Source organism: Siphateles boraxobius, unplaced genomic scaffold (genome assembly GCF_051911475.1).
Source record: "Siphateles boraxobius isolate OS27281-9 unplaced genomic scaffold, OSU_SipBor_1 56, whole genome shotgun sequence".
Taxonomy (NCBI): Eukaryota; Metazoa; Chordata; class Actinopteri; order Cypriniformes; family Leuciscidae; genus Siphateles; species Siphateles boraxobius.
In genome coordinates, this window is record NW_027509182.1 from 7831047 (window position 1) to 7844801 (window position 13755).

The 13755-nt window shown below is 38.5% G+C and overlaps 1 protein-coding gene across 1 annotated transcript in view; it reads left to right on the forward strand.

Moving 5' to 3' along the window:
* Positions 1-1032: 1032 nt before the first annotated feature.
* The window catches only part of lhfpl7 (LHFPL tetraspan subfamily member 7), a 201315-nt gene continuing 188592 nt past the window's right edge, over positions 1033-13755 (forward strand). The window contains exon 1 of the mRNA XM_077206609.1: positions 1033-1738. Within this exon, the coding sequence (XP_077062724.1) occupies positions 1427-1738 (312 nt within the window). The 5' untranslated portion in view covers positions 1033-1426. The remainder of the gene's footprint in view (positions 1739-13755) is intronic.

Genomic DNA, 13755 nt, shown 5'->3' on the forward strand with positions numbered 1-13755 from the left:
CTCATTAGAAGCTCAAACTGCTGCTTAACACAAGAATCTCATTGGTTCTCGCACGTCAAGTGAACATGCGTTTACCACAACTGATGTGCGAGTTGATGAATGTTTATATGTGAATGAAAGCCTAAATTCAATCCTTTCATTATATAAAGTGATTGTGTCTCATAAAAAATATGGACTAAACCGCTCAATTCATATGGATTAGTTTTAAGATCTCTTTAAACTTTTTGAAACATCAAAGTGCGTAGCTGTCAATGGAGGGACAGAAATCGCTCAGATTTCATTACAAATATCTTAATTTGTGTTCCGAAAATGAACCAAAGTGTTAAGGGTTTGGAACATGAGGGTGAGTAATTAATGACAGAATTTTTGGGTGAACTATCTCTTTAAATCAACCCATTTTGATTGCTTCTGTAAATCGTATTTACCATGTTGCTGCCATGTGATTGGCTGATTAGATATTTGCGTTAACGAGTAGTCAGCAGCACAAAGTCAGCAGCACAAAGTGCCCCCCCCCCCCCATTTCTAGCCATTGAAATATATTGTGCTTTGCATTACTAGAAACAAATGTCCATGATGTTTTTGTTCTATCTGATGCTTAATAGTGTGCATGTGTCCATTATCATATTCCAAGGGAAAAGTCCATGGCATCGTAAATCACCACCAGAGGGCAGTGTAAGACGCTACGCTTTCACACTTTTTGGAAATGGGCTACTTCAGAATCCTAATACGATAGCTCAAATATGAATCATACTTGTTTTTATTATTGTTTAGATTTCTGGATTATACTTTGTCTTCTTATATTTAATAATGTGCCTTTATTGGTGCGATGTTGAAGTTAGGCAGGCGAACGAAACGCAGGGCACGAAAACTGATGGCATGAGTTTATTGTACACTTCAGGTTTTAGGGGAAAAAACAAAAAAGGTATTTGATTCAGATTTTCATGAATCAAAAGCTCGTCTGAACACCTTCGAAGTGGCGATGACGCCCACATCCATGTGACTGTGACAGGCTTGTAAGCGCAGTAAGTTTGTGCTCTCCTGCAGCGCGTGAGCTGCGACTCAGTGTCGAGAGGAATATGATGATGATGGTTATATGTCAGCTGTGATTAATTCAAACGGATAGGATTCAGATCTTACTACATAGTGATCGAGCACCTGCTGTGGCTGCTCAGAGTGCTTGAGCTCTGGGTGTGACTGTTGTCTTTTGTCCTCCACCTGCCTCCTCTCAGTCAGATGAATTTACTGGAATATCTTCTGTATTAAACTGGATCGTGCTGGAATTACATTTAGCTGAAAAGTTGTGAACGCACACTAGTTCACTGGTGCATCTGATCTGTCTCTCAGTGGCATCGCAACGTATCGGTAACTCATGTGTTTATGTGATTGGTGCTCATCTGATGTCACACAGTGAGTGAGCACGCTCCAGATGCACGCGCTGTTTGATCGGAATTGGAAAGGGCTGGGAATCGATCTGTCTCCGGTCTCGTTACCCCACGGTGCCGTGAGGATGTTCAGCTGTGTCGGGTGTTTTTGGGTGCTCCTGTCCTCCTCCCTGGTCGCGATTTGCAGTTTCAGTTTCATCTCTCCCGCATGGATAGTGAAGGACCACCTGAAAAACAAGGACTCCGTGAGTTTCGGGCTCCTGTGGCACTGCTCCGAGTCTCAGGATCATATGTACAGATGTTACACCTTCGGCGGGCTGGGGAAATTTCAAGAGATTCCTTCAAGTTCTTGGCAGGTAGGCTGGATATGGATAGCCTATATGGTTAACATATGAGCAAAATATTAACCTAAAACATCCGCTATAAATGTTGAGGATACAGCAACTTTTGAATCAAACGCAGCCTGACATGCAGAATTACTTCAACATCAGTTTATGGCTCGTGCACAAGAAGCAACAATCACACGGGGGACTTTTCTGTCCCAGGCTGATTTCAAAGAAATTATGCGTCTATTAAGACATTTTTAGTTTTAAAGAATAGGTTAAAACATAAAGTTTAGGTAACTCTTTATTTTACAGTGTCCTTGTTACACGTTACATGTAGTTACTATAGTAATAACTATACATTATGCTTAATTAAATGCAAAAAACCCGGTAACACTTTATTTTACAGTGTCCTTGTTACATATGTTACATGTACTTACCATAGTAATAACAGTAAATTATGCATAATTACATGGAACTAACCCTCAACCAAATCCTAATCCTACCCTAACTCTAGTACATGTAGTTAATTATTATTACTCAGTACTTAAATATATAATTACACTGTAACAATGACACCTTAAAATAAAGTGTAACCAAAAAACCTAATCCTAACCCTATAGTAAGTACACAACATGTAGTTAATTAATATTACTCAGTACCTAATTCTATAAGTACACTGTAACGCTGCAAAAGCGTAACCAAAGTTTTTATTACTTTGTCTTTTACCTAATTTTAAATTTTTGAAATGTTATACATTAATCTTTTTTTCTAATTTATAAAAAATGTTATAAATTGGCAAATTTCAACCTATATATACCCCTATATTGGTATTATGACAGTTTAAACATCAGAAATGTCATTTTCTTTTAGCTTTCTTTTGGTAACACTTTATTTTAAGGTGACGTAGTTACACGTTACTAAATGTACTTGCAATAACAGTAAATTATGCATAATTACAACTAACTGACCCTAAACCAAACCCTAACTCTATAGTTAGTCCATGTAGTTAATTAATATTACTCAGTACTTATTTGAGTAAATGCAATGTAACAATGCCACCTTAAATAAAGTGTAACCTTTTTTTAAATCATGTGCCAAAAGTCCAAGTTTTTCTCCAAAAAGTGATAAAATTGTCGTATCATCAGAGTGTCAAGAGTCCACACATTATCCCACATTACTCCAAGCTAGATTATAGCTATTGGTTGGTTGTTCAAGTCCATGATCAGATATTTTTTCTAGGACATTTAATGAATGTTTTAAAGAGACAAAACACGAGTGTGAAGAAGTTTCATTTAAAAAGATTTCAGAAGTGCAAGTAGTCAAAAGTGCCTTAATTGAATAATCACCATTATATTGCTTTATTCTGTTTCATTGAAACAACATGGATTGTGAATAGTGCTATACAAACTTAAAATATATTATCACATGGCATAGATGACTTCTGGCACATTCCCTCTTCATGATGGGAAATAAAAGGGCAAACGTTTCTTATCTCAGTGGAGGACCATGGTAGTTTTCGCTCATTTGACATATACAGATCTATTCTTAGCAGCAAAGTGCAGCAGTCATTTTCAATAATTCAAAGCCCATAAAGCAAGAGTAGAAATGGGACCATCCCAGTAAATGCTGATCAGTCCTACTGGCAAGAATAAAAACATAGTTTTACACAGCCTGTTGATATTTCCTTTTGCAGTTTACAACCTTGTAACCTTTACAAATTAGCCAGTGTCTAAAATGGGGTCACTTGAAAAAAAGCAATCACTTAAGCAATGGCATTGTGCCAATAGAGGCTCATGATTTCCTGACATGAGTATGTGTTTATCAGACTTTATCGGACTGTCCTCAATAAACATTAGTGGGAAATGTGGATTTATTTTGATGGATGTGGAAAGTCGGCTCATATTGACAGCTCCTGAAATAATGGAGATTTATGTGTGAAATGCATGTGAACTAAAATGGCAGCTCTGTGTGCATTTTGTTAATTGAACAGAATAATACACAAGTTGTTATATGAAATGTGTCAGATATTATGAAATGCTAAAAGGAATGGCAAAAACACCCATTCATTGAGGTTGTGTCCTGATGTTCTTCTTTTTAGATTTCTTTTTACTCAAGTTGTGTTGCTCAATATTCAATTATATGAGGGGGTATTTAGACCTTTTGTATTCTAGTCAATAATTCGTTAATTTTTAATGATTTTCAGAGAGGATCAAATTTCTTAGGACATTAAAGCTATGTTCAGACTGCAGGCAAATCAGTTTTTTTCTCAAAAAGTGCTCTGTCGAGTTGCAATGCAGAACTCCTCCGTCACACAGGAAAATGCTGAAATCTTTGCTTGAACACCGTATGAATACTTCCGGCATTTTCGTCTCTAGTTTTGACGTTCTCTACACAAAAGACAGTTTGAAATCTGATTTGAGCAGCCAGAGTGTCAAGACTGAGACGCGTCTGTAAAAATCTGATTGGAATCGCATTTCAAACCACTTCCATATGTGAAAATCATGTTTATTTGTCAACAAAGCAGCCACAAATGGATGGATCAACAGAACAATAATTGGTTTATCACTAAAATTGGCGAAACAAACAGAATGGCAGTTTTTCCCCCCTCATCTGTTTGGCCTAAAACAAACAGAGTTTACTACAATCAGAGTTTTTTCAGATTTTCTAATGCATTCTCTCTGAGGTTACGATTCTTTGCATCCTAAAAGTTTGACTAAAAGTTTGCTAAGCCGTATTTCCTACTAAAACAAGGCGGTATTTGACTGATGAAGCGTATCCTTAGTAGACTGGTGGTAGTGGCCTTGGACGGCAACATGCCCAGTGCTACGTGTATTGAAGTTTAAATTTTTTTTTGTCTTTCTACTATTTAGGCAGCCAAGGATTCCCTTTCAGTCGCTTACGTTCGACGTAGTCGACGTGTCGACTGATTGGGATCACGGTTAGGGAGCCTGTCATCTTTGAGTACTGTTAAAACGAGCCAATGCACATTGACGAACGTGAAATGCTTCTCACACTTCGCCCTGCAGCGCGGGTATAAATACGGAAGTGGATGCACGCACTAGTTGTCTTTCGTTTCGGAGCGGATCGGACTTCATGTCAATGTCTCTGAAGAGTGTTGCGAGCGTGTGTGTCGGTGTTCTTCTGAAAGACTCTCCCAGTGCTGGTGGTTCTACAGCGCTAGTGCAGCGGTGATCGCGAGCTTCTGAGCTCTCAACTGCTGTTTTAACAGCATATTTTTTGTGTTTGTTGACTGTTGGTTAGATGGCAAAGAAGTGAGTGCTTAACTGTTTCAGTTCACTGTTCAGTAGGGATGTAACGATTCACTCATCTCACGATGCGATACGATTCACGATACTGGTTTCACGATACGATTTTCTCACAATTTTTATAACAAATGAGATTTAAGGCAAATTATAAATGAAAAAGTGTCCTTTTTATTATTTCTGAAACAAAATGCTGCACATTTCTTTTTATTTTTAAATATATTTGTCAAATAATAAAACTGTTTAAAACGGACGCCCCTGGTACCAGGGGCAACGGGGCCTAAAAAATTCCCTTCAAGCTTGTTTCAACTCAGTCTTTCTGTCTGGTCAAGAGGACACTGGTACCTTCGCTATGTAAAAGACTGTGTAAAATTAGTAGGGCCTACCACATTGACAGGGGTTTTACATTGTAATAAAGGCAAGATGCTAATTTTGTTATAATTTGTATCATTACACTAGTAAGAGTAAAAAAGTAAAAAACAGAACACATTCAGACAGAGATAAACCAGATTCCTGGTTGCCAAGGAAACACTGATGCACCTTGTGATCTCCGTGGCTCTGGCACTTGTCATATTAATGACTTTTACATGAAAACAGAGGTGACTGGTGCTTCTCACGGTGGTGATTATTATTAGTCTACGGAAAGTCAAAATGCCTCCACACCTCCGATTTGAATGAGTCAACATCTACGCTTGCCGTCGCCATGTGTTTGACAGCGCGAGCACACCAGTCTATGACACACACTGGCGTGGCGCGAGCGGAGCAAACCGAGTGTTTTCAGTTCAATCCTGTGGAAGTTGAGTGCTCACACAACCTCAAGTTCTATGAATGAAGTGAAAACACTCGCTGGCTTCGCGCCAGTGTGTGCTCGCTGCTATTGTGCCTGTAAAGCGAGGTTCACAACTTCACAGTAACGTTAGGCTCTTCAGTAAACGCGCCCTGCTGTTTAAAACGTGTATCGCGATTCGTTTAAAATTTCAACCGACTTGAATCGTCACACAATTTTATCGATTTTCAACCGGTTGCGAGTGAATCGTTACATCCCTACTGTTCAGTGTTGCAGCGGTCATTCCCCTGTGTGCTCCGGCACTGGTGACGGGTCCCAATTTCCTGAAAGAGCAACACGGGTGCGTTTGCGTCTTTTTCAAGATGTCGTTCCATCCGTGCGTTTCTGGATGTGGTCGTTCCCTGTCCCCCTCTGACGGTCACAGTGTTTGCATCACGGGTTTAATGCCCGCCGAGGCTGTCGGGCTTGAGTGGAATCCTCCACCGTGTTTCGAACAGTCTCGGTTGGATGATTGGTATCTTGGAGCGGGCCGCGCTGATTCTCAGCTCGCCCCCCCAGTGCCTTTCTTTCCCAAAGTGCATGGAGAACTTACCAGGTCATGGACGGCACCTTTCTCTGCCAGAAATGGCCTGAGTAGCTCCTCCCCCCTCACTATCCTTGACGGAGGAGCGGTGGTGGGTTAAGAGGCTATCCCTCCAGTGGAGCGGTCTGTACGACACAGGTGGACCTGTGTCCGGCGGCCGCTGCCTTTTGGACGGAGGATCCTCCTCTCCCCCCTAAGGCCTGTGAGTTCTCTTCTGTTCCGACGGGCAGAGCTTACAAAGCCTGTGGGTAAGCCGCCTCCTCTTTGCGTGCCATGGCGTTATGTGGGTAGCCCAGACTGTGCGCTCGTAGATGAGCTCCGCACTGCATCAAAAAAAAGCTTCCCAACCGGTCCAGATGGCCCCAAACTATACCATCAGACTCGGCTTGCGATTCCTTTTTCCTCGGCTTCCGCCCAAGCTCAGTGATATTCATCACACCTAGGTGTTGAGCAAATATGCTCCAAAAATTTGGGATTTAGTCACACCTAAGTGTTGAGCAGTGCTCCTATCTTGTCTGCGCACTTCGCTGTCTACTGGCGAACGAGGCGATGCAGCTGTTCCCTCCAGCCGCTCCCTCGTCCCTACGTCTCCGTTGCCTCCTTCAGGGAACGAGGGTTACATACGTAACCGAGACGTTTTTTTTGAAAGCCCATTTTGCCAGCGGTGAAGTATCCCTTTAATCTAATGCACTACATCCCACCCTAGCCCTAAAAATACATTTTCAAAGTATTACATTTAAATTAATACATGAATAATTTAATAAATTAATAATTTTATTTCATTTTTCCCAGACAGACATGTACAGTACATAGTCCATAGAAATGTAGTTCAGCTTCCGTGTTGCTTTGTTTAGACCTTTTCCATTTCAGATCATACAGAACACAGAAGTCTTCCTCTTGTTCCCTTAATACCCTAAAGCTCTCTCTCTCTCTCTCTCTCTCTCTCTCTCTCTCTCTCTCTCTCTCTCTCTCTCTCTGTTTTCTCTGAAGCACAAGCAACCTTGTGTCTTATGATTTATGTATGGATGAAACATTAGCATTTGAAAGGAGATATTAATAAATTGCATTTCTTTGATTTTTCTAGTGGAATATGAAGGGCGGAGGATAAAGATTGTTCTGCCCATATGCAAGGTATTACAGAGGGAAAGAAAGGAATGGATTTGGGAGTATTTTTTGGCAGTGATGTGTGCGTGGCTTCTGCTAAATGCTTCAGTACATACATAACTGAGTGTACACAACTCTGACTGCTGAATCATTTATTTATGAGCATTGTTAGCCTTGCCATCTTTGTTGTTTTGGAGATGAAGAGTTTGATTGTTTCTCCGTAAGCTATAAAATGCTCATTTTTAAAGTTGATTTGCATAATAATGTTTTCAGTGTTAAAATACTTTCTCTTCTCCCAGTTTAAAGTGCTGAGACAACTGTAAATAAACCATTGGTAGACTGACTCCCCAAGAGCGTAAACACTGTGGCTCTGTTCTACTTTTAGAATTGACTTTTGAGTGTTTGATCGACTTCTGAAGCTGAAGTTTGGGGTTTGGATTTTTGTCTTTAAAAAAAAAAAAAGCTCAGTTAAAAAGGATTATGAAATAAATTATTATTATTTTGGGTCAAAGCACCAACAGATCATGTAGACAATTAGGCATGTGCCGGTATCAAATTTTCATGCTGCGATTAATTGATTGAGCTTTTATCACGGTATACGGTATTATCACGATATTTTAATTGCACAAGAGAAACAGACGGATTGGGGGTATCTAAAAAAAACTTGCATCACAATGTGTAATTGTGATTGTCAAAACATTAATTTTATTTTTTAGTGACAACATGTTATAATGTTTACATGGTACAGTTACTGAGGCTACTGTTTGTATTATTGCTTAACACAATTTTCATGATTTCAATTAAATTCTTGGATTTAATTTCAATCTTGATTCAATATTGACTCATTTGGATAAATATTAGGTAGGCTACAGTAGATAGCCTGCATTTAAATTTTTCTCAAGAAAAAATATATCTCAAATAATGCTGTAAACATACAGAGAGAAATTAAATATAATGCATACAATATAAATATAATAATAATATAAATATAAAAATGTAATATGCCGTAATTTTCATTATAATAACAATTATATAATGACAAATAAACATATATTAAAATATGTAATATAGTGCACATATTTAGCAAAATACTTCTCTCTATAGCTATTTTCTTATAGTCAACTAACATTAAATGGCTTTCCTGAGGTAAATGTAACGTTCTGTGACATAATTGTTCTCCTGCAGTGTTATTGACCTCTTTCCGTGGTTGAAAAACACTGATTGATCGAAAGTACGTATACCTTTCGGTGGGTTGTACTGTATCTTTAATAAAAAGTAACAGATGATCTGTTTACTTGATCTGAGGCGCGCGATCTGTCACGTCATTTACAAGCACCAAAACAGTATTTATTGTCTGAATTTCGTTATAAAACCTGAGAGCTGATATTTTTTTCATATCAAAAGTAACCTGCTCTGTCTAGTCTGTCGGTGTCAGTGTCCTCTTTGCTCCGCGATTTTTCTCTGGGTGAGAAAATGGATGTGTGGCGCGAGACCGTGTGAAAGTGTCAATTGCGTGAGTCTCAAGCTGCTGAATGCATGAGAGTTGGCAGCCATGCGGGGGATAAATAGTCGGCAGCGTTCCTCCTTCCGCCGTGCTTCTTTTCCATGTGAGGATTGTTTACATTAGACTAGAGTGCACACTGCATTCACACAGTGCTTATACATGTGATGTGGGGATTGTTTACATCAAAGTGCGCACGTGTTTTGCGCAGCATATACGCATTGTTTTTTTAAGCGGTTGATGGAAAATAAGCTGATGCGCGTTCTAAAAATCTAAATTCGGATCTATTATTTTTCACGGTATTTCGAAGTCCCCGCAATAACAATATCGTGCATATTCATTACCGCGATTTATCGCATTACCGAATACCGGCACATGTCTATAGACAATACAGTAATACAACTGCCATGTATTTTTCTAATATAATGTGAGATTTTATGGACTCTTTATGAAATAATTATTCAATGAATTAAAAGAGACAACTTGCAATATATTCAGTCACAACTGACAACTTGACAAATATGGTTTCAATTTCATTATGATATAAATAGTAAGATAACATTTAATAATCTATAATCATTTTGGAGATCAGATTTGTTTTTAAACAGATATTAAAATTCAGGCAAAAAATCAGGCAAAACTATATTAGTTCTGCAAAACAATTCTTTGTGTTTTAAAAAAACAAACATTTTAAGCTATTGAATACACTGATTCTATACAAGTTATTTACCCTCTGGTGGGCACCATTAGCATTGCATCCATTATCTGTCATTGATATAGATCTTTGATATTTTAGAAATTGCTGTTATCCTTACAGGCATCAGATATTCTTGAAATTTGGCATGTTTTTCAGAATGCCCTGTTGTCCATGTATACCAAGTTTTGCAGAGTTTGAACATTGCATTCAATAGATATACAGTTAGTTATTATGTACCATACTAACAAATATTTCAGCCTATATCTCCAAAACCATTAAATTTAGTATAATTTTTTTAATATCTTTTTGTTAAGAGTATCTCAATATAATCTCAATTTTGTACAAATCGGACAAACAACCTAGGGCGAGTTCGAAAAAGTAGTTTTTTCCCCTAAAAAACTAAAAGTGGTGTGCAAATGTAATTTGAGGGAACCGAAGGATTCAGGGGAAAGTTTAATTTTTTATTAATGAATCCCAAGGATTCAGAGGAAAATAACTTTGATTCTATCCCTTAAAATGCAGATGTACTTACAGCGCCACCTATTGTCTGATGCATGTGTGTGAGGTGGCTGAGTCATAGCCCCCCATGACTGGGACCATTGGGACTGGGACCATTCCACCAAGTTGAGATCTCTGCAATTTACGGTCTCACTCTCAGAATAGTAGGCAAAACAGTACAAATTCAATAGGGTTCCTGCACCTTCTGTGCTTAGACCCCTAAAAATAAGCAATCAAGCTTGCAAATTTGCTGGTACATTGGTAGGAAATGTCATTTATGTCAAGTTATTTTCTACACTGAGATGCTTTACTGGTTCAATCACATTAGTTTTTCATGCTATTAGCACTGGATTATCACTCAAAGAAGAGATCCATCTCTCGTTCTCTCTCCTTCACACAGATTTGCTGACAGAGGCTGTTGTCATGCATGGGTGGCTGCCTCTCTGTTAGGTTTGGGTGGTCCCATGTTAAGTGTTGTGCCCACTCGGCCATCAAGACATGAATACAGTACTTTTTCATAATGTCCTGCCTCGACTCATTGGTGTGCAGATTATTCCATTTATTTTAAGACTCCCGTCACATATTTCCCATATACACACGCACACACATGTTTCTCAGCTTGCCCAGTGCCCCCTTTCTCTGTAGATAGCTAAGGCTCATGGGGCTTGTGTTTAGGTTCACAGCATGACAATTTGATGGTTTTTTGTAACTAATGGTACTGCAGTTTTCCAAAGAAGTGATGCGAATGTTAAATGGTTAAACCAACTACTGTAACTGATTCGATTTACGTATGAACTGGTTTGTTCTCGTCATTCTTTGTTTGATAAGTGTAGTAGCTCTAGCTGTCCTAAAGCACAAAGCATACTCTGTGCTACATGAATGCATACAAATGTCAATGTTTTTGGTCTTAGGTCTCAGACATTCTAGCTACGCACACTTGATTTCATGCATCATTGAAATCAACGCGTATGTAATAATGCAGTGCAAGTATGTGCTGTATTCTCAGCATTGCCACAAGGGGTGTTTTACACTACAGTCTTCTTCTACAGTCGTTTTTCTCATTCAGGTCAGCTATCTGTCAACTTTTGGTTACACCTTATTGTAAGGTGTCCTTGTTACAGTGTAATTATACTATTAAGTACTGAGTAATATTTATTAACTGCATGTACTTACTATAGGGTTAGGATTAGTATTTGATTTATGGTTAATTGCTTGTAATCATGCATAATTTACTGTTATTACTACAGCAAGTAACACTTGTAACAAGGACACTGTACAATAAAGTGTTACCAAACTTTCTTAGACATGTTTATAGCTAGCTAACTGAACAACTTAGTGCTACAGGTATGAGTCCTAAAGCCCAGTTTTGAGTCGGAATTTTGCACTTTTGGCTCCATTGTCATGAAGTTAATGGGTTTTTGGTTAAATGCCTGAAATAAGGTCTGTGTTTAACAGTTTTTGGCTTACAAAATTAAGTAATTCTTGCAGCACTGTGTATAACCCTCTTATAACAAATAATGTCACCCTCTGGAATGCTAACATTTCTTTAGCGATGTGCAAAAACAACTTTTCTTTTCAAAATCAGTTTTTTGTAGGTGGCCTGAACAATTAGTCAGCTAATTGCTCTTAAATAATCCCTGTACAGTTTGACTGGTTTTGGGTTCATCTTATGTAAGAGTAAGACACATTCTAGCATTTTAAAACAAATAGACAAATTGAACTAAACTGAAAGGGGTCTTGATGCATATTTTGTATTGTTGTTGATTTTATGACCTGCCATCTTAGAAATGCAACACTTATGGTGGGACACTCGAAAAAACACAATGAGACAATGAGCCTCATTCGGACTGATAATTTATTAGCCAACGAGTTAAACATTGTGACCCATCCCTAACTGTAAAACAAGTAGGCTTGATAAGCATACACCATTAAGTGCATGTCTGAATTTACATGAGGATAAAAGTAGTGTTTCTGTTACTCAAATAACAGAGCATGCTAGCAACATCAAGGTCATGGGTTCGGTTCCCAAGGAATGCATGAACTGATTAAAATTTGTACCTTGAATGAAATATAGGTTTGGCTTAAAGGGTCTAGCTTTAAGCATGAAAATGTCAATGTTTATAAGTTCTAAAGTCAGTGTTTTGATGTCAGGTAGGGATGCACCGATACCGATACCAGTATCGGTATCGGGCCCGATACCAAGCTCATGTACTTGTACTCGTACTCGTAAAAATACCCCGATACCAAAGACCGATACCTCACGTATATCCTTAGCTTATATTTCTTAATTCTTATGAGCACTCTTCCTGCAGTTATAGTGTTGCTAGATTTAATAGTACACTCTAATATTTCACTTTACACTTTCGGCTGTGATTACATTGTTACTCAGTGTTATGTTAAACATTTGTTCTGTGATTTCTTTGGCACTTTATGACAAATTTGATTGTCTTGTTGTCTGTGATTTCTTTAGAACTTTGACAACTTTGTGACAGGCAGGTAAAAATTACATTCATTATGTCCTTGGTTTTGCCCTTTGGAGGTTATTGGACACTGTGAAATTTGGGCTTTGAAAATTTGTGATAAGCTCAATAAGAATGATTTATTTTTTTAAGTTTATTTAAGTTGTTGAAAATAAAGATGCTGATTTGTTCATTAGTCTCATTGTGTTGTTCTTAGAAAATTGCCACATAAAACGAGAAAACCCCCCAGTACAACAGGCATCGGTATCGGTATCGGCGAGTACCAGGAAAAAAATATCGGTACTCGTACTCGACCCTTAAAAAGTGGTATCGGTGCATCCCTAATGTCAGGTGTTAGACATGCTGTCTGTGTTCCTTGATACATTTTACATTCAATACATTCCTCACTATTGAATCAGCAAAACCTGATCTTCTTGGTTACTGCCTCCATAGTTCTTTTGAAAATACTCTCTCATGTTTTCTGTGCTGCATAATGGAGGTATGTTCTTAGGTCCCTGTCATGGTCTCTGTATTTGTCTCCATGCTTCAGATCCTGATGTTTTATGGTGAAACTTTTGTTATTCTCTTTGCCTCGTCTCCATGTTTCAAAGCTGGCTGTCTGGATGTTGTCAGGCAGCAGTCGTGATTGTGCTGTTACTGCCATCATGCTTTTGACGGAGAAGAAATTAAATGAAACTCAGCAAAAAGTGAATATCTTTGTCCCTCCTAGGCTGTGTTCACACTTGGCAAGTTTGGCTAGATTAAAATTAACTCTGTCATCTGAACCTTGGTGCTTCACCAAACAAGCGGGCCGAGACCCACCATTTCCAAACTAACTCTGGCGCGGTTCGACTGAAATATGAGTGCAACATAGACCAAGGATATCTAAACAAACGAAAAACAGGATGTGATGTCACTAGAAAAAGGACAGAATGCTCAAGCATACTTGGTTATTCTCGAGCTACATTGCCCATTACAGTTACATAAGGGTTACTGTCACGGTGGGTAGTGGGAATAAATCCGTGGACTCAGGTGCAGAGTGAATAAGTATTTTAATAAAGACTAAACATAAAATAAACAAATCAACAAAAGAAAACCATGATCATACTAACTAAATCCAGAAACAAACAAGGCAGGGCAAGACAGGCACGGAAC